The following is a 27,153-nucleotide window of genomic DNA, read 5'->3' on the forward strand; positions in this document are numbered from 1 at the left end:
TCGTAAAGGCCCTGTTGTAGATCTCTGCCAGATGATCTTTGCTGCTTTTCTCTCCATAGCACCGATTGAGCCGTCATGGTTCTTCGTACAAGCATATTTGGGTTTCGTCCAAAACTCGTCGTAGTTACTGTCATCCTTCTTCGGTCCTCTCTCACATCCCCGGCAGTAATTTGAAATCACTTCAAAGTCTACAACATATCCAGAAAAGAACATCTATAGCGACAAACACACCATTGCGTGAAGTATGACCACGCTTCTGCCATGTACCGTCGTAACTTACCGCTATATCTACAGTATCTACATCAGTACTACGTTCCTCAAGCTTCAGATACGCTGCCTTTACAATACTCCTAATGATTCTAAAAGGATCCTCTAAAGCTGTAGAACATGCAGTAGCTAACTTACCTAACTTAGCGAAGTATGAAGTACGCTGGATAGGTAGTGGTAAATTTAAATCTGAAATAAAGCTACACGTCTGCTCATAACCTACCCCGTTACTCTTGCAAGAATAAACAAACCTATCGTTTATATCATAAGCCTTACAATTTACCACACTCGGGGATGTGTGCTGCGGCATAACTACGCTCTTACAATCATTACAAATTACTTCAAACAAACTAAACATACCATATACCCTATCAGTCTCAACTAACCCTACATTAGTACTACAACAGACGGAACACATTATATGAGAAACTAAGCTATATAAAAATTCCATACTCACTACCCTAAAGCTGCTTGACCTAACACGGCTTGCGGCGGTATCACCAGAAGCGGTGTCAGCACCAGCAGAAATAGGAGAGCTAGCAGGATACTTCCTGAAAGTCTCCAGCTTGCACTTGGACGCAGAAACTGGAGCGGCAGCAGAAGAATCTGAAGCAGCAACAGAATCTGGATCAGCACAAACTGAAGAACAAGATGTGGATAGTGCTGATGAGAGAAGAGATGTGCTCGGGGGTGTTGTGGTCGCATCAACTCTCTACAAATAAAAATCTATGTTTAGAAATTATTAGTTGCAGATAATTATTTTTTGCCGAGATGTCATATTCATCTTGGGTTCATATTCTGCGATGTATACAGCATACTGAAGCACCACAGCTAACTTTACCACTGATAGAAAGGCTTAAAGATTTAGTTGCGTCAAAATTTAAGTTGATCTTAAAAGAAAGCATTTTTTTTTCTCTATCAGTTGATATGTTGTTTGTTGTATTACGCGATCGCATTGCCAAGATATTTGAAGATTAAAACCGAAATCTGATCGCCGTAAAAACGCTCAGGCCACAAAAACGTGCCCAGCCTCGCCAAAAATGATGTCACGCGTTTGGCAACCTGTCTCTATCTCTCGTATTCACATCGGCTATTTGCGATAAAAGTCTAGTCTTACGCGGCTCTATTGGCATATATCTTATTTTGTATTTGCTAATGTTGGCTAGAATAAAATTTTAAATCCTGCTACAGATGCATTATTATGAATGTTTAAAAGGCCTCAAATAACAAAAATTGAAAATTTGTTCTACTCACTTTCTCCAAATGTTGTGTAAACATTTGGGTACCGACTACCAATTCTACCGGTCTACGGTAATTCTGTCAAGTCACTTTATGTAGAACGCGGTCTTTGTATCAGCACAGTTCTGCAGCTACCCATATAAACGATATACAGCCTCCCATAAGCCCCGCCAACATTATGTCGCCTATTGCCTACATACTAGTTTCTTACTAGTATTCTTACCGAATACTAAATAATTGAAATAAGCAAGCCACCTCTTTGAAAAGAATATAGACAGGGATAGAGTTTTAAGGATGAGAAGTCTGCTGCAAACTGGATTTGAACTCACATTCTCCAGTTCTGCGGACACCCATATACCATATCCGATTCACTACAATATTCTGCAAATCATGTTTTGCATTATCTTCAACAATATTATTTTATTATATAATTTTTACAAGCAAAAATATTTTCATCTCGGCATAAAGCTTTTATTAAAAATATTCATCTAGTCGTGGCCACTCACATAGTATTAGCTGATACAATAAGACAAATTCATCTACTGCAACAAACTCAAACAAAACATCATCCAGCACGCATTCAAGTCTCGCTTTCTCCTTTATGGCAGTTTCCACACTGACAAAGCTTCTTTGGCTGGTGGGACGACATAAACATTCTGTAATCAGTAAAACAATTAAATGTAAACAAAGTAGATGCAATAAATATGTCATTCATAGATATGTCATTCTAAAGCGTATCTATTGACAGCTTCCAAATTGGGAGTTAAATAGATTGCGAGTGTAATTTTAAAAACGAATAAACATTTAATAAAGACACAAGTACGCCAAGCCAACGATTCGAAGCTTTGGTTCTGGAAATTAAAGATTTGCAATGATCAATCGATTTTACCCACTTCCTACGAGTGAAAACAATTTGTAATCGTGACTCTAATTTACCAAAGAAAATTCGAAAAAAATATTATAGCTAGGTAAAACGGCAGATAAGCTATGAAACGATGATTGGAGATAGCAAATAATTATCATTTTATTAATTAGTATATGTATTTATGACAATAAAAAAATATTACATTTACTAAAGTATAGAAGACTCTAAGTTAATTTACCTCCATTCTGTCTTCTTCTGCAGCAAAACGCTGCTGACGCCTGTCAGCTTTGGCCATAGGCTGTCTACTCTAATCTTTTACTAAAAGTTGCTCAGATAACTCTGAGTAGCGGTCGCTCGAACTTGAAGCCATTTTAAAACTATGTATAACTTAGAAATTGTTGAAACGCGTTGAATCAGTAACGATGAGAATGAATTCTCTAACGATGAGAATCTTCGAGATCACAGACAACGCGTTTTACGAGTGATAACATTTATTACAGCCTATATAAAAATTTCGCACGCATGATTGGCTAACGAATCGACCTCATATTTATTGCTCGTGGTTTCGTTTCAGATACCTTGCTTGTGACGTCACGAAATAGGCACCCGCTGGAACGTGAGCTTTTTAAAAGAGGGCCTCATTCAAACGCATATATCTCTGGACAGGGTTGGTCTACAAAGACAAAAATGGCATCAAATTGTAGCTGATGTTTTAGCCTTTTATGGGTCCTAATTTCATTTTTGACGCAACTACATCTTTAATAGAAAACCTTCAACGTGTATGTTTGGTATCGAATAGCATAACATCAACTCGGTATCATCGATACATAATCTATATTTATTAATGGATACTATGTGAATTGTTTGGTTAGCCTAATTGGATAGTAGCTGAAAAGATTTCTAGTACCGAATTAAAACTAGTCGTAGTAACTAAAAATTGAATAAAAAAAATTACCAATAAAAAATAGCAAAGCGATAATGCTAACCTCTTCATCAGTCTTTTTAGATTAAAAGACTCGCTTTCTTTTCTTCTTCCCAAACTCAATGGCTGAATATGACTTCACCATACCATCAATGTAAATCCAAATATAAAAGTAGAGCGTGTGTGAGAGCTTTGTAAAACGTGTGTAGCTAGGACCTCGGTCAGAGACAAAAGGAATGAACTAACCGCTGGCATCGATATGTTTACAATCGCTACCTACGTCACCGGCATTTCATTGGCCAATGTTTATTATACGTCGATTTCATTTGATAAGAAAAAGCAGCTCCGATGCAAATCAAACCAGCTGGTTTGATTTGCTTCAACGTGATCCTTTTAGCGGGAACAAAAAGGCTCTATATCTTTATTGATTGAACGTGAATGCAAACAGTACCATTGGAGAGACCGCGTGTTGAACTCTCATTTGGTATATGGATTACATTTGATATCGGCCGATAAGGAGCGATTTATTATGCAAATAAAGAGGTCGTAAGGGTCGAATTTTTGCGGTTTTCTTTCGGTTTGTATTATGACAGGGTGTCAATAAAAAGCTTATTGTAGAGTTTTGCCTTAGTTTCTGTCAATAAAATGCATATCAGTTGAAAGAGCACATTCTACTGCTTACAGTGCTTCATAAATTTGCAATATAGAAAATTTGACAAAAAATTCAAAAATTGCCATGTCATTTTAAACTCCGTCCACTGTTACTGTCCAGCTCCGTACACTGCTGATTTTAAAGATGTAGTTGCGTCAAAAAAGTCAATTTAATGAAATTAGGACCCATAAAAGGCTAAAACATCAGCTACAATTTGATGCCATTTTTGTCTTTGTAGACCAACCCTGTCCAGAGATATATGCGTTTGAACGCCTATTTCGTGACGTCACAAGCAAGGTATCTGAAACGAAACCACGAGCAATAAATATGAGGTCGATTCGTTAGCCAATCATGCGTGCGAAATTTTTATATAGGCCATAATAAATGTTATCACTCGTAAAACGCGTTGTCTGTGATCTCGAAGATTCTCCTAATTAGAGAATTCATTCTCATCACTCGTTACTGATTCAACGCGTTTCAATAATTACTAAGTTATACATAGTTTTAAAATGGCTTCAAGTTCGAGCGACCGCTACTCAGAGTTATCTGAGCAACTTTTAGTAAAAGATTAGAGAGTAGACAGCCTATGGCCAAAGCTGACAGGCGTCAGCAGCGTTTTGCTGCAGAAGAAGACAGAATGGAGGTAAATTAACTTAGAGTCTTCTATACTTTAGTAAATGTAATATTTTTTTATTGTCATAAATACATATACTAATTAATAAAATGATAATTCTTTGCTATTTCCAATCATCGTTTCATAGCTTATCTGCCGTTTTACCTAGCTATAATATTTTTTTTGAATTTTCTTTGGTAAATTAGAGTCACGATTACAAATTATTTTCACTTGTAGGAAGTGGGTAAAATCGATTGATCATTGCAAATCTTTAATTTCCAGAACCAAAGCTTCGAATCGTTGGCTTGGCGTACTTGTGCCTTTATTAAATGTTTATTCGTTTTTAAAATTACACTCGCAATCTATTTAACTCCCAATTTGGAAGCTGTCAATAGATACGCTTTAGAATGACATATCTATGAATGACATATTTATTGCATCTACTTTGTTTACATTTACTTGTTTTACTGATTACAGAATGTTTATGTCGTCCCACCAGCCAAAGAAGCTTTGTCAGTGTGGAAACTGCCATGAAGCAGAAAGTGAGACTTGAATGCGTGCTGGATAAGCCATGATGTTTTGTTTGAGTTTGTTGCAGTAGATGAATTTGTCTTATTGGATCAGCTAATACTATGTGAGTGGCCACGACTTGATGAATATTTTTAATAAAAGCTTTATGCCTAAATGAAAATATTTTTGCTTGTAAAAATTATATAATAAAATAATATTGTTAAAGATAATGCAAAACATGATTTGCAGAATATTGTAGTGAATCGGATATGGTATATGGGTGTCCGCAGAACTGGGGAATGTGAGTTCGAATCCAGTTTGCAGCAGACTTCTAATCCTTAAAACTCTATCCCTGTCTATATTCTTTTCAAAGAGGTGGCTTGCTTATTTCACTTATTTAGTATTCGGTAAGAATACTACTAGTAAGAAACTAGTACGTAGGCAATAGGTAATAGGTGACATAATGCGGGCGGGGCTTATGGGAGGCTGTATATCGTTTGTATGGGTAGCGTTCTACATAAGTGACTTGACAGAATTACCGTAGACCGGTAGAATTGGTAGTCGGTACCCAAATGTTTACACAACATTTGGAGAAAGTGAGTAGAACAAATTTTCAATTTTCGTTATTTGAGGCCTTTGAAACATTCATAATAATGCATCTGTAGCAGGATTTAAAATTTTATTCTAGCCAACATGAGCAAATACAAAATAAGATATCTGCCAATAGAGCCGCGTAAGACTAGACTTTTATCGCAAATACCCGATGTGAGTACGAGAGATAAAGACAGGTTGCCAAACGCGTGACATCATTTTGGGCAAGTCTGGGCAAGTTTTGGTGGCCTGAGCGTTTTTACGGCGATCAGATTTTTTCGGTTTTAATCTTCAAATATCTTGGCAATGCGATCGCGTAACACAACAAACAACATATCAACTGATAGAGAAAAAAAAATTCTTTCTTTTAAGATCAACTTAAATTTGACGCAACTACATCTTTAAGTGTTTTTTAAACCAGTCAAAATTAATCACTAAGTATACAATTTATGCTTCCACAACTGGGAACATATACACAAATACAGCTACTTTAGTTCTGAGCTCACACTCACTGAGTAGTTATTATATACATATTTAAGCAATCTTTATTGTGGTAATCAATAGTTATATTTTTCAATGTTTTCCACAAGGTACTCTGCTAGTAAACTAACTAAAAAGCAGTGTACAAAAAAGATCAACACAAAAATATAGTCTAACTGAAAAACTAATGAATAGTCTGACTAATTTAATAATGTTGAAACATAAAAAATAACATACGTAAAAGGCAAGTTTGAGGGCTGAAATATGTATTGTTTAAAGAAACTGTAGACATAAAAGCTCTGTAAAAATAGTTATGCAGATCTTTGACAACGATCATATCTAATAACCTTTCTGCCAAACACAGCTAGCAAAAAATCTCAGAACAGATTGATTCGACCGTTTGCTTGTTTTACCACCGCAAAAACTAACTAATAACATGCTAGCTTAAAGACAGAATAATATTTTGTATTTTATTTTGTACCGGTAAATATTATTTGCCGGTATAAAATGAAACCGCGAGAGGGAAAAACAACCATAAAAATGTTAACAGATATGCAGCACTAAAACTTACCTAAACACGTGATAACATGTAAATGCATATTTCAACAACCACCGTATGTCAACAGCAACCAGCTTTATATGCTTCCTTTACATATGCATCCTTTTCGTAGGCACCGTAACAAAACAGTTTACGTTTATGGAACTCACAGAAAAACCTATTTTAGCTCGACTGTAAATTCCAAAAGAATCCACGTATAAGACCAGAAACAACACGCAGCCCATGAAAGTTGTGAGAACATTGCTAAGCATACTGACGATTCCATTATAATTTATATATTTCTGACTTTAATTGTTTCCTGCGTGGCAAACATCTTCACCGGATATGATTTACGGCTCCATGTACCAGTCATCTTACTACGTTTGACATTACCTGATGGTCAGAAAAGCGCGATGGCTAAATAAATAGTTTAATTGATTTTCATACAACGTTTCCTTTATTTCTGATCTACTCTGATCAAACTGTGAGGTTGTGAAATTAGTAGTTGTATGCTCTTTTAAAATCGTTCACCCAACGTTGTCGACACCGCTTCCGCTTGACAGAAATTATAATGCTCCGCTACAGTGATTAATCACTATCAAAACATGATTGCCGAAAACTGCTAATGCGCAGTGACATGCGCGCGCAGAAGGGTGCGGCTCACCGGTAACTTCCTAGTCCGTTCACAATTACGTTTGGTCGCAATTATTTAACTTTTGGAGATTTTTATGGTGAGTATTATGTTTCATTGTGTGCTAAGCTGAGAAATTTCATTATATACAACTAATAGAGCTTGTTTACGCAATGGAACGTGCACTAAACTCACTTTGTCATATATTCACCTGTTTAATCAGTGTTAACGTGGACCGACCATTTACGATCGATTTTGCTTGCTGACAGTGTTGGCAAACGCCCGTGCATGAATCAAACTGCGATATCGAAAATATATGGTTCATTGGAGACTTCTCATTTGATATCTTAAGGGCATTTCAATTGAACTAATTATTATTATTAAGTAGAGCTGATTGTGTCTGAACCAATGACTAGCTTTAGTGAGAACTGCCTGAAGTTATCTTTATTTGCTCGATTGCATAATGTAATACACGATACTCCCGATGAATTGCCTCAGAGCATATAAGTGTGGTTAATATCTTGGCAGACTATTGTGGACTACAAAAGGTTTGCGAGGTGTGATATGAAGCCTAATTGGATTTTTATCGCAGTAGGCCTACTCTTTGTTATGACTATTTATTACAGCGCTCTATACTAGTAGTTGAGATCGACTTGATGTCAATTTAAGCAATGAGAATATTCAGTATAAACCATGTTATGATTACATTCCTACCAGTCAGCTAACAATATAATAAACTTATTCTAAGCATAGTTGTCATTAACAGTAAACTTTGCTTCACTGATAAACCACTGCCTCTGCTTTAGGTGTATATTACAGTATTATGTGGAAAAGTGTGAACATGGCAGTCAAATTTCTAGATCGGCCTCATTTTTGACACATTGGTAGTTTTTGAAGACTTGTGATATTTGGGCCATTCACTTTGTCTTGTCACGGGGTAAACCAATCATCATCTTTTTAACTGCAGGAAAACAAGTCATAACAGAGCTCCACTTTTTTGCAAGTAATAATCTCATCTTACCTGCTTTTTAAAATGCTTTTCATGATGCATTGCAAATAATAAGTGGCAGTAAATAATGTTCCTCACATTTAGGCAATGGCTAGTCAGTACAGCAGCCATACCGTTATCACTTTATATGTATATGTAACAGTTAGTGTGTTACTCTGTAGGTTCAATATAAATCTTTAAACTTTATTCTTATCATATATTTTTGTCATTTCATTGAAGCGATGGCTTCTGCACATCATGATATAGAGTGTGAATTCTGTGGCCAGAGGAATGAGAAAATTGTTGATCCAAAACAGCTTCCTTGCGGCCACATTCACTGTATGCCGTGCCTCACATCACACTATGAAAAGAACAAGATTTGCTGGTGCGGCCTTCAAAGCTGTGGGTAAGTAATATTCCAATGTCTTGTGATGCTTGCAGTATAAATAATTAATATGGCTGGGAATAAGTTGGTAAGAATCATTCATCCATTCGGTCCTGCTATTGTTTTAGAAGGCCATTCTTATTAAAGTTGTCTCTCAGATATTTTAATATTAGGTGACGAGAACATTAATTCTACGTGATCACACACCTTCATAGTTGACCAATAAAATGATGTTTCTACATTTCTTGAAATACTTTATGTACATTTGATTCATTGGAATGAGTAGTCATCATTGGACGAACTGCAATTTCCACAACGATACTTGTCTAAAATCAGCTTTATTTGGTACTCATTTAAGGTGACTGACAGATCCATCATTAATAAAAGGGGATTTATGAAAAAAATTTAAATGTACATATCATTAGATTTTGTTACGTATAAACGATGATTTTTAGGAAGGTGTATAAAATGTCACCCGAATCATTGGCTGACTTGGATGTTGATGCTGCGAAGTTGTGCGATGCTTGCGTAAAGAAGGGACAACGTAACCGTCTCGCCTTATCTTACTGTGCAGCTTGTTCTAAAAAGTTCTGTAAAGAGCACCTGGAGGTAAGTCAGACATTTAGTTGATTTTGGTGTTGTTGCAATTCATAGCTTCAGAATTCAGCTTATTACATGCAGGTTTATTTTACATGGCAGCATGGTTACTGCCGTTTACCTCTATTACTCTTCAGATATAAATATAATAGTCAGTTGTTTACTTGTATCAACCAGCTGTACTGCATCTCTCTTTAAATATTTACTTAGCCTATATATATAGCATTAGGATAATGGAATGTGGGTGCTGCTTTAGAGTATAGATGCTTATCATTTAGCACTAGAGCTTCAGAGCTCAGGCTAAGCAATCTGAATTTAGTAGGCCTCAAACCCTTGATTTCGATAGGAAACAATCTGAGGCATATCAGACTACCAGAGGTTTACTATCAAAATAACCTTTTCTCATCTTCCTGTCCCTTTTGTAAATCACAGTGACTCTTGTCTGAGAGTATCTTGATCAGTGGTAGAGCAGGTGATTCACTAGTAAGTGCATGCTCTAGCATTCCATGTAACCGCAAGTATAATATGTAGGCAGTATTTTATATTGAAAGCAGAACTTGTTCAGAATGCATCAAACATGTGAAAGTCAGTTCAAAACTGTTACAAGAATCGTTCTTATTGACTTCTGTCTTCCGTTGAAAACAGTCATATTCTATATGATCTTCACTCTCTGTAGCGGTTGGGTCAGGCTATTACTTGTGATGCTACTTTTCATCAAGTCAACCTGCTGAGTCTTAAATTGCAATGTTTTGCTGTACAATATTGCAGCTCTGGGTTTTGAGGCTAATAGTAACACTATAATTGCTTTTAAGAATGCATCACTATACATGCTCATATCCGCTCTCAACTGACCATACCTGACTTGGTTGTTATCTCATGTCGGGCGCAACTTCTACCTTTATAAATGTAGAAGTTCGAAAAGCCCCCTTAACATCAACATATGGTAATCTACCATACCGCAAGCCTGGCAGCATTCTCTTGAATCTTTTCACTCGCTTCACCAATTACTATGACAGGAATTCTACTTGAACCTTGTTGTCTTTCTTTCAGCAACATGATGTATTGCTAGATAATCATCATACAGTCTCCATGAACCAGTATATGTCAGGGGAGAGCCAACATCTGCCAGATATCTGTACAAAACATGAGAATCAGCCACTGGTGTTTGGATGTAAAGTCTGCCATACCATCAGTTGTATGAAATGTGTAGCAGATTCATCTAAATGTGAGAAAGGTAAGTTTATTGAGTAAACACTGTATGTACATTAGATAGCAGGATGATATTTACATACTGAAGTAGACTGGATAAATATGGAAATATTTAGTAGGAAAATTCATAAGCAATTGATTACTGTCAAGGTAATCTTGCACAGGTGGACCACATGACTTCCAATTGCTGGAAGATCTGGCAGCCTCCCTGTTGGATACCGTACTAACAGAAGAGAGTACAACCAAGGATGAGGAATACGAAAAACTATTCAAGGAAGTATCTCAAGTACAGGCAGACTTTGATAAAGAAACACAAGCCATGCTTCTACTAATCCATAATAGAAGAGACAGTCAGGTTTGAAATTATGGTTTCGTTGAAATACCTCGGCTGCCTTTTTTCTTTTGTTATACCCAACTAGTTGATGGGACATACTGGCATTCCAGTAATATGAGAAAGAGGCTACAATTTGATGTAATATGAAAGGAGGCTGCAACTTCTTCCAGCTAATGTTCTTCCTAACTTTATATCAAAATAGTTTCTATGATATTCAAGCATTAGTTTTAGCGAAAGAAAGAGACTACAACTCCTGAATGTTAGCTTTTCTATTATTTTCATTTACACTTCTATTTCCTGTTACAGTTGAATGAGATTAAACTTAAATATGACACACTGGAGAAACATGTGCTGGAAAACCGACAGCAGTCACAGACTAAAATTGCTGACTTCATAGAAGACGAGCTGCTCAAGCAGTGGAATAGCCTAAGAACCAATAAGGAGTTGCTAGAAACTGGGACCAAGAGCCATCCCCCGGTAAGCTTTTAGCCAGGGTTGCTACACAGTAGTTCATTAATGTTCAGGATTTCTTGTATGTGAGTTTGTGAGGGTATTGTGGATATATGGGTATACATATGTGTGCTTGTGTGGTGTATATATTTTGGTATACATGTGTGTAGTAGGGCTTTTGCAGTATATATATATATATATATATATATATATATATATATTCTGGTATACCTGTGTGTACTAGTGCTTGTGTAGTGTATATATTATGGTATACCTCCGTGTGCTGGTGATTGTCTAGTGTATATTTTTAGTATACTTTTGTGGAGTAGCACTTGTGCGCTATATATACTTTTGTATACCTGTGTGTACTAGTGTTTATGTAGTGTATATATTTCGGCATACTTGTGTACTAGTGGTCGTGTGGTGTATATATTTTAGTATTCATGTGTACTAGTACTTGTGTAGTGTATATATATTGGTATACATGTGTGTACTAGTGCTGGTGTAGTGTATATATTTTGGTATAGTTGTGTGTACTAGTGTTTGTGTAGTGTATATGTTTTGGTATACATGTGTACTAGTGCTGGTGCAGTCTATATATTATGGTATGGTATATATGTATGTACTAGTGATGGTGTGGTATGTATATATTTTGGTATACCTGTGTGTTCTAGTGCTGGTGCAGTCTATATATTTTGGTATAGCTCTGTGTACTAGCGCTGGTGTAGTGTATATATTTTGGTATACCTGTGTGTTTTAGTGCTGGCACTTGTGTAGTGTATATGTTCAGATATACCTGTGTGTACCTGCAAGACTGAACTCATCAACTTGATACAACCATGTTCGCTAGTGCTAAACCTTCACGAAAAACCTATAGTGTAGCCTAGAAGTCCTCTAACAGCGCAATAAAAATCTAGCTGAAACATGGCAATTAAGTTCCTGAAGCAAAGGATTTAGGAATTTTAATTCGAACTTGAAAGTACAAGAAAATTATTTTCACATGTACTGATGTAGCTTGTTTTCTCATTCAAAAGGGGGGTATAGCAAAACCCGTCTTAATACTTTCGCTCCCGAAGGGGTCAAGGACGACAAAACCTCAGTTGTTAGCGGTGGTCTGTGGGCATATGTGGCTTGTTGGTAAGGGTGGCTAGATACCACAAACAGCTTGTTGGAGGGTTATTTTTTCCTTCGTGAGTCATCTGTTCGTGGGCACAAGCCACGCGGCTTGAGCTTGATGACTTACGGGTAGTGTATATAATTTGGTGTAGCTGTGTTCTATTGTTTGTGTAGTATATATAATCTAGTATACTATATGAGTACTAGTGCTTGTGTAGGGTATGTATTCTGGTATAAATCTGTGTACTAGTGCTTGTGTAATGTATATATTTTGGTTTATCTGTGTGTACTAGTTCTTGTGTAGTATATATAATATATATATATATATATACATGTATATATATATACAAAGTAGATTCGACAAACGGACATTTTATCTGAAGAGTGTGATACTTATTGTACCACATGAAACTACTAGTAATAAAATGTTTAACTTATATAACGAAGTTCCACTTATACATATTTTATATATACATATATATATATATATATATATATATATATTCCGGTATACCTCTGTGTACTAATGCTTGTGTAGTGTATGTATTTTGGTATAGCATTATGTACTAGTGGTTGTGTAGTATGTATATTTTTGTATACTTTTGCACTAGTGCTGGTGTAATTTATATATTTTATACCACTATCTACTAATCCTTGTCTAGTGTATATATTTTAATAAAACCATTTAGCAAGAGAGAGACTACATAAAACAAGTTATTTTTGGCAAAAAAAACTTGTAGTTACCTTTTTGTTATGTTTCTCAGTAACTTGAAGCTTATAATGTTGTTATTTCAAAGGTTTTAAAATACGGAGTCCTTCCGGCGTTTGAATAACAGTAGTAGTTTATTCGTAACTTGAGATCAGACCTATGGGTACAGAATGTGATTTCATTTATTTAGCAGTTTGTTAGCTTTATAGCTAGAAAAAACATAAGTGTCAAAAAACATAAATGAATGACAAAAATATAGCCTTTAGCTTTTCAATAATGGAATAAGTGATTTTTTTGGCTTTCAAGTATCTCAAAACTTTGGGTATCTCAAAGTATCTCAAACCTACCTGAGGCCGGTTGCGTTGTTGCCCTTTTAACATGTTGAAATAAGGACGAACACGAGTGTCGTCACAACGGCTAATGCACGACCACTAGCAAACTTGTCCGAATTTCTATTTTTTAGTCTTCCTAGATGGCACCGGTCTTGTCACATAGCATCCTCTCAGTTACACTGTCGCCAGCCAATTGTTTGTCTTATATCCAAAGCCTGAGCAGTCTATTCATCAGCTATCATGAAACATGCTGCCAATTGTGAAGATCGCAGCGATGTTTATAAACTATGGTTACTCGTTTTGCAAACTAAATGCCTGCTGTTTAATATTTGTGAATGTATTTCTGTCATATTGCTGAGCTAGCTCAATCATAAATTTCGCATGTTTTTCAATAGTTTCACGTTTGATATTACTTGTTATCATTCGCTTTTCTTTGCATTATCCTTCATTGTACCGGTTAACTTTCGGTCTGCCCACAGTACTTTTAATGCACATAATTCTGCACTGAAAAACGCAGTTGAAAACTACTCAGTGATGTTGTTCTTATAAAACATACCATGACATACTTGACCACCGACTCGCGTGCTCATATCTCAAGCAAAGCTTGTATGTTAGTGCTGAAACTTGCCATAAAGCTGTCTTGTATCTCAAGTTTCTCGTATGTTGGGCGCTCGTCAGTTAAAATATGACTGCACTTGGTCATATAGTGGCCTTCGAGAATTTGGTCGTTTGCTTGTATGTGAAATATTACTCGTATCTACATGAAGAAACTTGTTCAAAATGCTGGTCGCATATCTATTATCTCATATGCTGGGGCACTCCTATCTAGAAACATGACTGTGTACAATTAAATTACCCTTAGTTATTAACTCAACACTCAAATTTTAATATTCATTTTTCATGAGTTTTTCTGTTAAACTCACTCTATGTTTAGGCTGCAATTGTGAGGGGATTAAAAGAATTGAAGGCAGAGTTGGACAGAATTGCTAAAGAATATTTACCAAAACTCAAACTCACAGATCAGCTACAGTTAAAGCAGACGGGTATGACTAACTATAAATGAATATGTTTTTTACTCTCATAAAGGGTTGGATACACTGCATGTTTCCTAATAAGGTTGACACCACTTTAGTTAGCAGATGACATATGGAGTCAGCATTTTAGGGTTTGCTGGAAGCTAAGGTATTGTAATGCTAGATATTTGATTGAAGGTAGTTTTATTTCAGAAGGTTGTGATTTCCTATTGCTATTACCACCTTTCTACCTTGATATAAGAAATTCTTATCACCAAAAAGACTTTTGGTGAATAGTAGCCAAATAACTTGCCATTTCATTCAATCGAATATCAAAGCAATACAAGCAATAATTTCCCTTTTTTCCCTTAAAGATGAACTTACATGAATGTTTAATAAGTTTTATAAGAAAGTATCAGTATTTGTCTATAATTTGCCACTAGAACTAATTGAATGTGTATGTTGGGGGTCCATTGTACAGTAGTACAAGTACAGTATGTACATGTAGCTCAGGTATTATTTACTAATATTGATTTCTCATAAGGTGTTGACAAACAGTACTAGAAAAATATTATTCAGTGTACTGCTGAGGGTGATGTTTTTGTAGCATGGCTACTAGTACATTGATGGGATAACATGGGGTGATACAGCCATCCCTTTATCCAAGCTTTTGGTTAAACGCTCTGGGTAATCCAGAGATTAGCTGTTATCAAGTGGCATTCAGTGATGGTATCATGTGAAGACTAGCTACTCATATGCCATCAAAATGGATTGCTTACATTGCCAATGCGTTTGCAATGTGTTGGTGATGCCTGGTGGATGTGTCGTTTCTAAACGGACATCTTGGTTAAAATCAGTAGAGGAAGAACTGGCATGTCTGTATTTGGTTGAAACAGTAATTTTTACCATCTCCATTCTACCTTAATAATTTCCAATACGTGCTGGTTGCATTCATGATTGGCTTTCGATGGATGAAAGCAAAAGGGTTTCATTGACACAAACAGCTTTTCATATATGTACAAACAACATATTTCCTCGAGTAAATATATACAAAAGTCATTAATATAAATTGGAATCTATTAATAGTCATTCAGAATAATTTATTTGGTAGATCCGTGTGTAAAAGCCCGTACACACTATCAATCAAATCAACATTTAGCTGTTCGATGGACTACAACGATTAGCTGTTTGTACGTAATCACCAATGATAAGGTGTACACACTTTGGGCGATGAGCTGTAGGTGATAGCTGACCAACAACCAATTAGAAACTACAGAATTGTATCAGTAATATTGTGGGTCCTTTTGTTATCTTTAATTATCTGATTACACAATTCATCATGAGTGTAGTTCTTTGTCATGCTTACAACTATTAATTGACACAAATCTTCAAAACTGTTGAGATTGGATCCGATGCCAATCAAGATGCTAATAGTTGCTGTCATCGGTGTCAAAGTTCAACATGTTGAAAGTCCATCGCATCGTCGCCAGCAATGATTGGGTACGCCGCTCGTCGCAGAATGACGTCATAGCAGTCCATCGTTGCGGTCTATCGCATCGCTAATCGTCGATTTGAGCGATAGTGTGTTCGGGCTATAAATCCTGGAGGTAAATCTTATTTTGGGCTGTAAATCCTGATGAAAATGCTGCCATCATGTATAAGCTTCATACCGAACTCTGGAGGCTATTTTTGAGTTACAGGATTACAGCATATATAAGCCACACCCATCATTTTCACAAAAATAATTTTAGTTTAACCCAGCCACAATAGTCATTTGACAAATGTACTCTGTGTGTCCCTCATTACACTCGTGCTTTGGCTGACTAAAAGGCAGTCGGTCAATGAGTGTTCTCACCTTTGACTGGAATGTGGTACGCGTGCAGCAATTTACAGTACAGTAAACAAGTACCAAACCAGCAAGTACATTTTGTAGCACATGCCATTGAGAAGGCAAAATATGATGCCTTGCTTTAGTTTAAAGTTTTTATTTTTTTTAAAACCGTGTTAACTTTTATATTTTTTGCCCAAATAATGGTGAAGTACCATTTTTACTGTATGATGAAACTTACCGTGGGTCGCTCGACTTTTTTTACTAGTGTATTACCAAATACCATTGTATTATGAGTACATTTGAATATACTTAATAAAAGTTTAAAAACTTCAGATCGTTGGAAAATTTTCCCATAGTTACTGACACACATTGAAGAACAGCCAGGGTTCAAAGGGTTAAAGTTGTGAACGTAGCATTGGAAACTACTAACTGAAATACTGCTGCAGTTTATCCATTAATAAAAAGTAACCTGACAAATGGAATCAAGGAGTGCGTAAATCCTGATTTCCATATACGTCGCAAAGCATCTACGACAGCATCACAAGCTATCAGCGGTGAAATGGTTCACATCGTATCACAATATGTCTGTGTTAATCCCAGACTACATGGTGATCATTTGTTGTAACATTATTCACACTTTCTCTAGCACTTCAGTATTTACATCAACATGAATATTCCCTGACATGATGTTCATATTACACAATGTAGTGACTGAAGTGACGAAATACTAGTCCTACAGCAACTATACTGTAGACTGCACAATCCGTGACAGTCAATCACTGTTAATGCTGAACAGTGATTGTTGCACGTGTTGCAGGCTGTCATAGATGTTTAGCAAAATATGGGGCAACTTTGACAGCTGCAATTGTTCCTGACATATCCTTAGTAAATGCATCAGTCTATGATGCCTTTACTATGTCATACGCTGATATTGTGTGAACTGACCTTTATGAATCACTGTACATGCATTTTACTACACAAGTGTACTGCATGTACAATGAGGGACGCGTACATGTACATACATGTATAGTAATTGTGAGAGTTTAGGAAGCAGTCTAAATGTTCTGAAGTGTTGAAATTACAGATCTTACTTAACAAAACCCTATTTTCAATTTTGAGGTAAATTCCTGTTTTATAAGGGTCTGCAAAATAACCTCTGGGAAATAGGGTCAAAATTGGGTGTGATGAACTTTAAGTCTAATATTTAAAGATTCTTCAGTCATAAACCATATTAATAATTATTAACTCTGTTTCTTTGTTGAAAATTGATCGACAAGTTATTTGGTTTATTAAGACTGATCAGTTAGCCTCAGGTCCAGTGATTAAAATATAGCTTATGTAGCAGTTAACTGAGTTTTGTTGTTTCATTGTCAATAATGTGCAGCCTCAGTGTATTTTATACTCTATACTGCCCAATCAGGTCCTACTGTATGAGCTGCCATCAACATATTCACATAATAATTATCATTGTTACATGGAATGATAGAGCACCTCTAGCCATATCAATAGTTAACAGTCTGGTGTTTAGGTGAGAAATAGCTGGTAAAAAGAGCCAGGTTGGCATGCTTCCAAGTAATCATTATAACAATGCTTAATATTGTACACTGCTGATAGCAGTTGATATTAGTATTATATAACAAATTATTAGTTTATAGTTGTACATCATTGTATTGCAGCGCTGTCATATTGACTGAACTCTGTGTTTTTTATTGTGTAAAATAACCTACAGAGGAATGTGAAGATGGTGATAAAACATGAAACTTGACTTCTCTGAGCTAATATCTTATTCTCAAATTCAATATTTCTGTATAAAATATTTAATAACTGTTGCTACTTACATGTACACTCTATATTCTACAGGTGAGAGAAGAGATATTGAGGTAGAAATTATCTCCTCTCCTGACATCACCATTGAAAAACAAAAAGCTCCACCTGTTCAACTCCCCAAGTCTCTCACCAGACTGTCCAGCGTACAACTGCCATCCGGTCCCCTCTCCATCTGCCACTATAAGGGTAACACTTATATTGGACTAGAGGATAAGACAGTCAGCAGAGTAGACATTGATAATAACATCACCAACATGTTCATCTGCACCTCCGGTCTAGTAGAGTCTATCACTTGCTACAAGGACAGGTTCTACATTCTGTCTGATACTAGTCCTCGTACAGTCAGTGTCTACAGCATGGAAGGGGAACTCATCACCAGCTGGAAGCATCCATATCATCGCTACTGGTCTGACATGCTGGTGATTATTAAAGACAAGGTTCTTATCGCTGACCCACCCAACACCAGGATCACTGCCTACTCCTTAGATGGTCAGGTTCCACATCATATTCCCTATCCTCCTCTCCCTGGTAGCAGCAATGTCACCATGTGCGCCCCTGACAGCTCGTCTCTCATCTTATCATCCGTCAGACATTCCAAAGTATTTAAAATAGACACGGCCACCCATGTAGTCCTGTGGACTCTCACTGGAGTGGAGTGCCCTAGAGGGCTGGTCAGCTATGGTGAATATGTTCTACTGGCCGCACGCAACAGCAAGACTATATGCATTATTAATTCTACTACAGGTTAGTTATTAGCATGCTGCAGGGTTATTATAATATGTATTGCTATTATGCAGGAATACATTATAGTTAAATTGTGTACATGGTTATAAGGAAGCATGCCAAATATTTGTACAGTTGAAATATGACTAGCAAAATTGGTTGATAGACTGAGCTCTCGCAAAAGGTAGTCTGAGTTCACAGTGTAGGCAAATTTGAATGAAACTGTTTTAAAAAATTATTGATTGGCTCATAACACAAAACTGAAATTTTACAAAATTTGTCATAATTTTTAAGAAAAATAAGATGAAAACTACTAAAGCAGTGAGTTATATTAACAACAAGAAAGTGTGTATCAGTACCTTATCATTATGTAAGATACCAGTGATGAATTCTATTTTGCTGTAGAAATCCTGTACTCTGTTCTTCCTAATCAAGTACTCCTGAGTGCACTTGTGAGTGTACTGTGTGTTATAAAATAGCATTCCCAGCTCTTATCACACCTGAGATAAATATAGAGATGCTCGTATCATTCTAGGGGAGGACTTGCTGCCCTGCCCTAGTGTCATTCCGTGGTGCAGTGGTTATTATTGGTTTATGAGAGAGCCAAGCATCTACAGCTTAGAAGCTTTCCATAAAATTTTTTATCAGCTTTGGCGGTGCTTCCATGTTTATTTTATGTTTCTATCAAGAAGAGCTGCCTGACAGCAGCGTGCATGTAGAGCTAATATTTATATGTGGAAGTGTGACTGTGTATTTATTATTATATATTGTAGGGAATATAGTCTCTCAGATGGCACATGATGATATAGCTGGAGGTAGTAAGTACTCCTTGGAGGTGTCAGGCTCCACCCTACTCCTTCCTAAATATAGCAGCAAGGAGGTCATCTTCTACAAGATGAACTCATAATACCAGAGACTACAGTCAATGTCCCGAGAATAAAGGTCGTTGTGTAAAGACATGTGGAGAGACATTATTACAAATGACTAGCAGCTGAGTCTTTATTTGAGACTGTGAGTAACACAAGGCATAGTTACTATAAAAAGACAAGCCGTAAGTTCCCTTAACAGAGTTGACATGAAATCCAAGTTCTCATGGTCTTCAGCGTGGTCGTGTCCCTCTGAGCTATCCACTTCTGTCCCTCGCATCGCTCCCTGGCAACGCAGCCAACATTCGTAGAGATCCAGCTTTTTCCATGGAACTGCCATCTACTACTGAGTAATACCATGCTCGAGAGCTTCTCGAAGAGACGCCAACTGGAAGAAAAGACAAACATTAGAAAAGAAAAACTATGTTCAACCTAAAATGTTAGTTTTGATTCTTAGGCCTTCCTTGCATTTTGCTTTAGAAATATTTTATATATGAATAATAAATCAATGGATTAGGTTGCCAGGAGTTGACTGTAGCCTTTCTAAGCCATGTTGCTGTTATAATAAAAGCTCTTTATAATGACCCGTGAAAGGAGCCTATGCTGGCAATCTGCCAGATCAACAATAGGATTAGTTGCATGCATTGTCATAGTTTTAATTGGGCTTGAGATGGAAAAGAGAGCTTCTCCCTGAGTTATTGTTATCAATGCCCCTTTAGTTTTACCTATTCTTACAAAGAAACTCTGAAACATAGTTTTATTAAATAAACAATGGAACCAGTTAAGTTATTGTCAGGGCCTTACCGGTACTAATATAATAATTGCAAAACAGTTAGGATAGTTGTGTCTGGAATATTAGGACTTGTCTCCCTTGACATACAACCTATTTTATTTTTTGTGTGGATCATTTTCATTGAGAATGTTCTCATTTGTAATAAAGTAAAATGTGTATATGCAAACTTTTAAAAATTATTTGAGGGTTTTTTAATCAAGGATGTTATATCTTTCCGTTTTGATGAGGTACCACACTTGAAATTTCAACAATTCCAAAAATACATTACCTGCCTTGTTCTTGAACAATATGTGCAACCCCACCGCCCATCTGACTGATGGATGGAACAGGGCATGTTGGCCTTTTAGCCTGGTTTCCATACATGCAAAAATCAAGTGTGTCAGGTAATATCCGCTGGTCACCACAAGACTGCAACCTTCGTGAGAAGATGCAAGTGAAACTTTCCCAAATAGTGCTCAAGAGTGGTTCATGTTTAAAACAGCATGTTGTACCTTTTTTAAAAGAAAGCTTATTTTAATATATAAATGGCTGCAATGCTGATAAAACTGCAGTATCAGCAATGCAGTTTTATGTGAAGAGAAGCTTCACAAGTTTAGTGTCACAAGTTGTAGTGAACCACGGTTGTATACATTAGTTATATCCTATTTACCAGTCTTGCACTTGTGTTATGATTATCAATTTGCCATTATGGCATGGAAAAGTAATCATTATTAACAAAGCTACTACCTATCCTACCTAACCTCAATGTCAAACAAGGCAGTAACTCGTTGGGGGTATGCCAGGTCACCCCAATCCATAAGATTGGTCTTGCTTTGTGCACCAACACTGGCTGCTGAGTAATGTTTTTATTTCTGTTGCGAAACCGGATTTGGTAGAAACAACTGACCATCCTGCACAGTAGAGCTGACAGCTTGCTGATCTAGATGGGTGTTTGACACTTCATAAAACAGTCTAGAAACTTTTATTCATGCTGTTATATTATATCATAATAGACAATATCATTACAAATTAACAAGCTAGCAAGGAGCTCAAAGGTTAGTTTTGTTTACTATTTCTACCTTTTTTTATCCTTGTACTTTTAGAATTGTCTACAATTAATTGTCACTTTTTCTGATTTAATGCTTTATATCAGTCACACTTTCATTCATGCTTCAAGAAAGAGTGTCATAATATTGTTTGTTATTGCATTTATTGTATTTACTATTCCTTATTGTAATGGGTTACAACTACTCTTTTAGATTTCACGGTGTTAGTTGCAATAAATATATCTATCAACTAAAATATGCAACTATTACACATCAGTGAATTCACACCCTCCGATGAGCTAGCTGGGTCGTTAGCGGACCAATAAACCGCTACACAAGTGTTTGTTGTGTCACAAGTGTCGCAAGCAATGTTGACTGGTCTCGGTGGTGTGAAGGCCGAAACATGATTTTGAAATTTTTGGCTCAGTTTCTACATTATCTCCAGGATAAAAATTGAACTACTTTATTTATTTTAAATATAAAGAAACAAACGTTCAAAATACTACTTGATTACTGAAAAGATTATCTGAGTTGCTTAACAAGCCTTTTCAATGTGTATTTGGATCTTTCATATATTTAAAATATATAAGATAAGATATTTTCATTAAACACCCATTTTACTTATACTACTATATTATTATGATACTTGTATTCCACAGCTTTAGTTAGGTTAAATTTCTTTGTTTATTTAAGTTTTCTTTTTTTGAAATAATGAATGTATTAACTACTCAGTGAATCTGAGTTTATTGTTAATGTAAATAATTTTGTATAGACCTGATTCCATATGCATAGCATAAATTATGTGACTAGGACTTTCTTGTGGTGGTTTTATTCACATCAAAAAATATGGAGTGTTGGCAAGGTCTGCATTGTAATTTTTAGTTTTTATTATAAGAGCTGGTTCATTAATTCGCCTGAATCTATGCTAAGATCATTTTGAGAAAAATAACTTGTACTGCACAGAGATTAAAATCAATACATCCAGATTCCAAAACAGCCATGTTACCCACCACCCCACTCAATCGCATTACTGTCTTATGGAATAAATATCCATACAATTATGACACATGTTATCCCAGAGTGCTTGGCTATTGTATGTACTAGTTTTTTATTAAATCACTATTCTTGCATTAAGGATAACCTTTTTTAAATTTGGCTCAAATACATAAAAACGCGGTCAATCGTCAATTGCATGCCAATGTTAAATTTTGAATTTTACCAGATGTATGAATTCTTCAGATTATTCCTAGTTACATCCCTCAATTGGCAGAGGCATGATGATGAGTGTGGCTAACTTGCTAGTAAATAGAAATCTGATCATCACACTTAAAATAACAACAAACAAGTACCAAAAACTAAATCCAACCATTTTATTGGTTTTGGTTCAGATGGTAATGATTTGAAGTAATCTTCAAATTTACACAAGTCGGTTTTGAGTAATAATTGGCTAAGATATTTCTAATGCGTGGATCTTAAGGTCATAACTCAACTAAACATGCATAAACAATATTGTAATTGAAATTTTTTTAACAGCTTTAACTTTCCTCTCATAAAGTCAGGTTTTTCATTATGGTTCAAACATTATGGTTGTTAAAGTTATAATAATAATAATAATCTCCAATTCCTTGCAATCGCTCTCAAGCGCACTTCTTCGTCAAAGTGTGGAAATGAAAATCTGAACAGCTGATAAGTGTTCATGAACAAAAGCCTAAATATTGTTAGCAGCTTGCTTAGAGGGCACACAACCTGTCTCTCCTTTGTGCAGTATATGGTGACCTAGATGTGACCTCCTTCACAGTTGCCTTATTTGTCAAGAGACTTACCTGATAAAAAGGATAGGAACTAGTTAGGAGTAACAATGACATGAGAATGGTTATTCAATCACATTCTTCCATACTTTAATATGCACAACGTATGCTCATGGTAGGTATTAACATTATTTGGTGTTTTTATCTACATGTTAACTTATATTTAATTTGGAGCATACATTAATCAACTTTTCACGGGAACTGGTCTACTTGTAATTAATTTTTTATTCTCAGTAAGGTTATCAACACTCAGTAAAAATAACAGGTTAATATATTTTCCCATTAAACATGATATGTAGTAATGCAGTACAATAATAAAGACATTAATCGGTGTTAAGTGTTGAAATGCGGTTGAATTTAGCAAAAGTGCTGTCTTTCCATCTCAATTACTTTAAGACTAAAAGGGAAGTAGGATACGACAACCTAAATTGCACTAAACAATTTTCTATATTTAGTTATAAAAATGGCTTTATAATTGCATAACCTTATTTTTAGGAAAGTGCAAAAAATTAGAGTATTTCAGCTCCTAATTACTAGTCACAATATCGGCTATACATTTATGTCTACAAGGAAAAGAATAAAATATCTCAATCAGAAGCATAATTTGAAATATTATGACTATATTATCACTTTATAATAGTTGATATAAGTGTTTCATCGATTATTATATTAAAAGTGAGCTTTTCTTACTCAGTGTGTCTTCCCCGACCAAAAAATTTAAACTGTTATTAAAAAATAGAAAACTGGTATTACTGCTGATTCCACTGAAGTTAAAATTTTATTTATTACTGCAATTTAGAATATTTCTTCCCTTTTAAGAATAATTATTTACAAAACTTTAAATTTAAACTAGATATACGTTATTAAATAGCGATTTGGTGGTCATTTTATGAAGATACTTCATAGTTTAGTTTACAATTTTCATTGGTAAACCACAACAATTTTATTGTCAAAATAATGTTTTGAAAAAGTTAAAAAAACAATAAAATATTTTACCAAGTAAAAATTCACATTTTATATTTGTTAGTGATATGTAACATTTCTTTGAAGTCGTTATCTCCTGGAAGGCCTGAACTTCTGCAGATAGAGAAATTTATTGGCTACAAAAGTCTTCTAGCAGAAATTTCTTTTTGTATATAAATATTTTTTGACCTTTTTTATTTGTTGAGCCAACTTTTGGCACACTGCCAATCATCAAGGTCTAATGTCATCATAAGCCTGCTATTTCCTAGTAAAACTTTAAAAAGCTTGATGAATGCTCAATGCATTAAACAATGAAGCAATGTTAGTCTTTATGTATCAAACAGGAGAAGACAACTTCTTTTAGTTGCACTTTAAAAAACTTACTGCAACTTTTAACTTTTGAACCAACTATTTGTGTAAGTTATTGTTAGAATTTGCAGTTTATAAATTTTGACTGGTGAGACACTGTTATTAATTCACTTACACTTATCACTGTTGACTGTACAAACTCTTCAATAAGGCTTATGTTTTGCTGTTTGCACAGCAACTGCAGACAAATGTATGATACAGTAAAATGAAAACTACCTTATTATATGTTTTATTTTCATTAAGTTTCTATTTTATATCTCAATTACAAACATTGAAATTGTAATCAAACCAATTTGGAAACTATGGTGTCTCTTAATGCTTTTTTATGATATTCAAGTATGATTTTATCACTTTTGGTAGGAAAAGGTGGTATATTTCACTACATTTCGATTTAACCTGTTGAGAACGTGGGCCTTCTGCATCTTTAACAGCATATTTTTGTGTGCAGAAATTTTTGCAATTATTTGAAGAAAACTAACTTACGAAACAGATTTACCCCTGATCCAAAAAGTTGAAGCAATTACATTAGAAAAGTTATGACTTATTTTGCTTTCATTAATATGATTAATAACCTAAAAACTGTAACACTTTATAGGTCTATATGAGTGAATTTGACAACTTTCAGCTTTATTACACTTTCTTTCTTTAATTTGACTTCATGCTGTACATGATATTAAAAATGCAAACCATTAACTTTCAGAATTATAATCTGATTATCAAATTAACACATGTATATGTAGCCATATTGCCATATTGTTATCCTGGGCTAGTACAAACAGTTTCTTGTTCAGCGAACTACTCAAAAAACCCTGACCTCTGCACTGCTGTAATGTGAAAAAAAGAAGAGTGCTGTGGAAACTTTAAGCATGTTATCATAGAGTCATTATATCTATCCTGTGTTACTGTCTACTGATGCTGGACTTGAAGGTATCTATACTATGATAAAAACCATGTTCATTCATTCGTCCGAAACTATGCTCAGATCATTAGGGGAAAAAACAACGGTACTGAACCAAAATCAGAAACATCTCTCTTAAAAAATAATGAAAAAGCATTGCTTCTCAGAGAATTGGGCAAAAAACAGTTACGACGGACTCTTTGTAGCGCGTAGGCGCATTGCTCAAATAATACATTATGGAGCATGTGCATACGCTGTTTTGTTTGTGATGAGGGCGTGGAATAATAAGGCTTGTATAGCTCAGTGGTCAAGCGTGTGGTTTGAAACTTGTGGTTGCATTCTCGAAATTGAACACCAATATTGTAGTAGCTGTACTGGAAATACTGAAATACTGAAAGACAAACACACATACATGCAGACATTGAGATTAATGAATAGATTCCTTACATTTATATATGTGTTAATATATGCAAATGATTTTTTGTTGGAGCCAGAAGAATGTTAGTCCTAGTTATCTATATAAATAATCACATATATCTCATCGGAAGGATAACTCTTTATAATATTTAGTTTATAGGAAATTAGCACGATAATCCACAATTATTACCAAGACTGAAAAAGAGTAATTTTATAATTTTATATCTATTGAACAGTCAACACTAAAATGTTTCAGAGTAACATTAATATTATTTTAGAACATCTACAAGCGATGTATATCATCAAATTGCTTAATCCTCTATATCGCATCCAACAGTGTTAATAAAACAATACCGGTTTGGTTCAAAAGCTGTCTGTGGAACGCTTCAAATATATTTGTTTAAAGAAAAGAAGATGTTTTCCAAGAGTATTCTTAAACTGGCATCACTTTGCTGTCAGACTCAAAAAGGTCAGTAGTTTTATATTTTACTGTCACTAATAGCTCTAACCAGTTACATGCACATTGATATTAGTATATGTATGAAGCTTACTCTACACTAACACACTAGATGAGGCCAATTCCTTCCCAACTGTATATACTTCTAAGGCTTTTCTAAAACAGTTTTCAGAAAGGGAAGAAAACTACTAAATCTATTAAAATGAGAAATAATTTTTTAGCTAGACATTGTTGTTATTTTCACAGGTACATATTTAATAATTATATTGTGTTAGATTCAGTTTATTTGTATACATGAAGTACTACAAAGTGCAACATTACCTTAAAATCCAGACTAATAAATTACAAAATCTATCATTAATTTTGAACTTGATAAAAAAAAACTAAAAAAACTACTGCATTCCCAAACCTAAGATATCACTTTTGTATACTTTGAGGGTTTCATACACTTCAAACATTCATATACTGAGGGTTTCAGTCAAATGATATTAGTTCATTGTAATTTAGATTAACTAGTGTTTAAAGTGACACTCCCTAAAATTGCTAAAAAGTTACAAGGTCTGTTTGTTTCTCCACAATAAAACTTACTGTGTTAAGAAAAAATGCATTGCGCAAGATTTGCACTCAAATATTAAGTTTTGCAGAATGGCAAGCGAACCACTGCAGCAGTCAGCCACCTTGAATTGTTATGGAATAGTTGTGCACATAATTATTACACATAGCAACCATAACACT

The 27,153-nt window shown here is 35.3% G+C and overlaps 1 protein-coding gene, 1 long non-coding RNA gene and 1 pseudogene across 2 annotated transcripts; all 3 read left to right on the forward strand.

Moving 5' to 3' along the window:
• Positions 1-27,153, forward strand: part of LOC137397228 (cyclin-dependent kinase-like 1) — a 485,333-nt pseudogene that overhangs the window by 54,445 nt on the left and 403,735 nt on the right.
• LOC137397222 (uncharacterized) lies at positions 7,348-18,763 on the forward strand. Its single transcript, XM_068083512.1, has 9 exons — positions 7,348-7,408; positions 8,537-8,702; positions 9,137-9,290; positions 10,329-10,512; positions 10,652-10,842; positions 11,128-11,298; positions 14,363-14,471; positions 18,133-18,646; positions 18,730-18,763. Exons 2-9 carry the CDS (start codon positions 8,539-8,541, stop codon positions 18,761-18,763), a joined length of 1,521 nt encoding a protein of 506 aa, XP_067939613.1. The 5' UTR covers positions 7,348-7,408; positions 8,537-8,538.
• Positions 18,790-20,215, forward strand: LOC137396943 (uncharacterized). The gene is made up of 2 exons (XR_010978671.1): positions 18,790-18,843; positions 19,596-20,215. It is a non-coding gene; the product is annotated as an uncharacterized lncRNA (long non-coding RNA).

This window comes from Watersipora subatra, chromosome 5 (genome assembly GCF_963576615.1).
Source record: "Watersipora subatra chromosome 5, tzWatSuba1.1, whole genome shotgun sequence".
Taxonomy (NCBI): Eukaryota; Metazoa; Bryozoa; class Gymnolaemata; order Cheilostomatida; family Watersiporidae; genus Watersipora; species Watersipora subatra.

What these genes read in the sequence shown, in the direction of transcription:
- LOC137397222 (XM_068083512.1), top strand. Translation starts at nt 8,539, where the DNA reads ATGGCTTCTGCACATCATGATATAGAGTGTGAATTCTGTGGCCAGAGG. An exon ending in TCTGTAAAGAGCACCTGGAG is followed by an intron (nt 9,291 to 10,328) that starts GTAAGTCAGACA and finishes TCTTTCTTTCAG; the next exon opens with CAACATGATGTATTGCTAGA. An exon ending in TTCATCTAAATGTGAGAAAG is followed by an intron (nt 10,513 to 10,651) that starts GTAAGTTTATTG and finishes AATCTTGCACAG; the next exon opens with GTGGACCACATGACTTCCAA.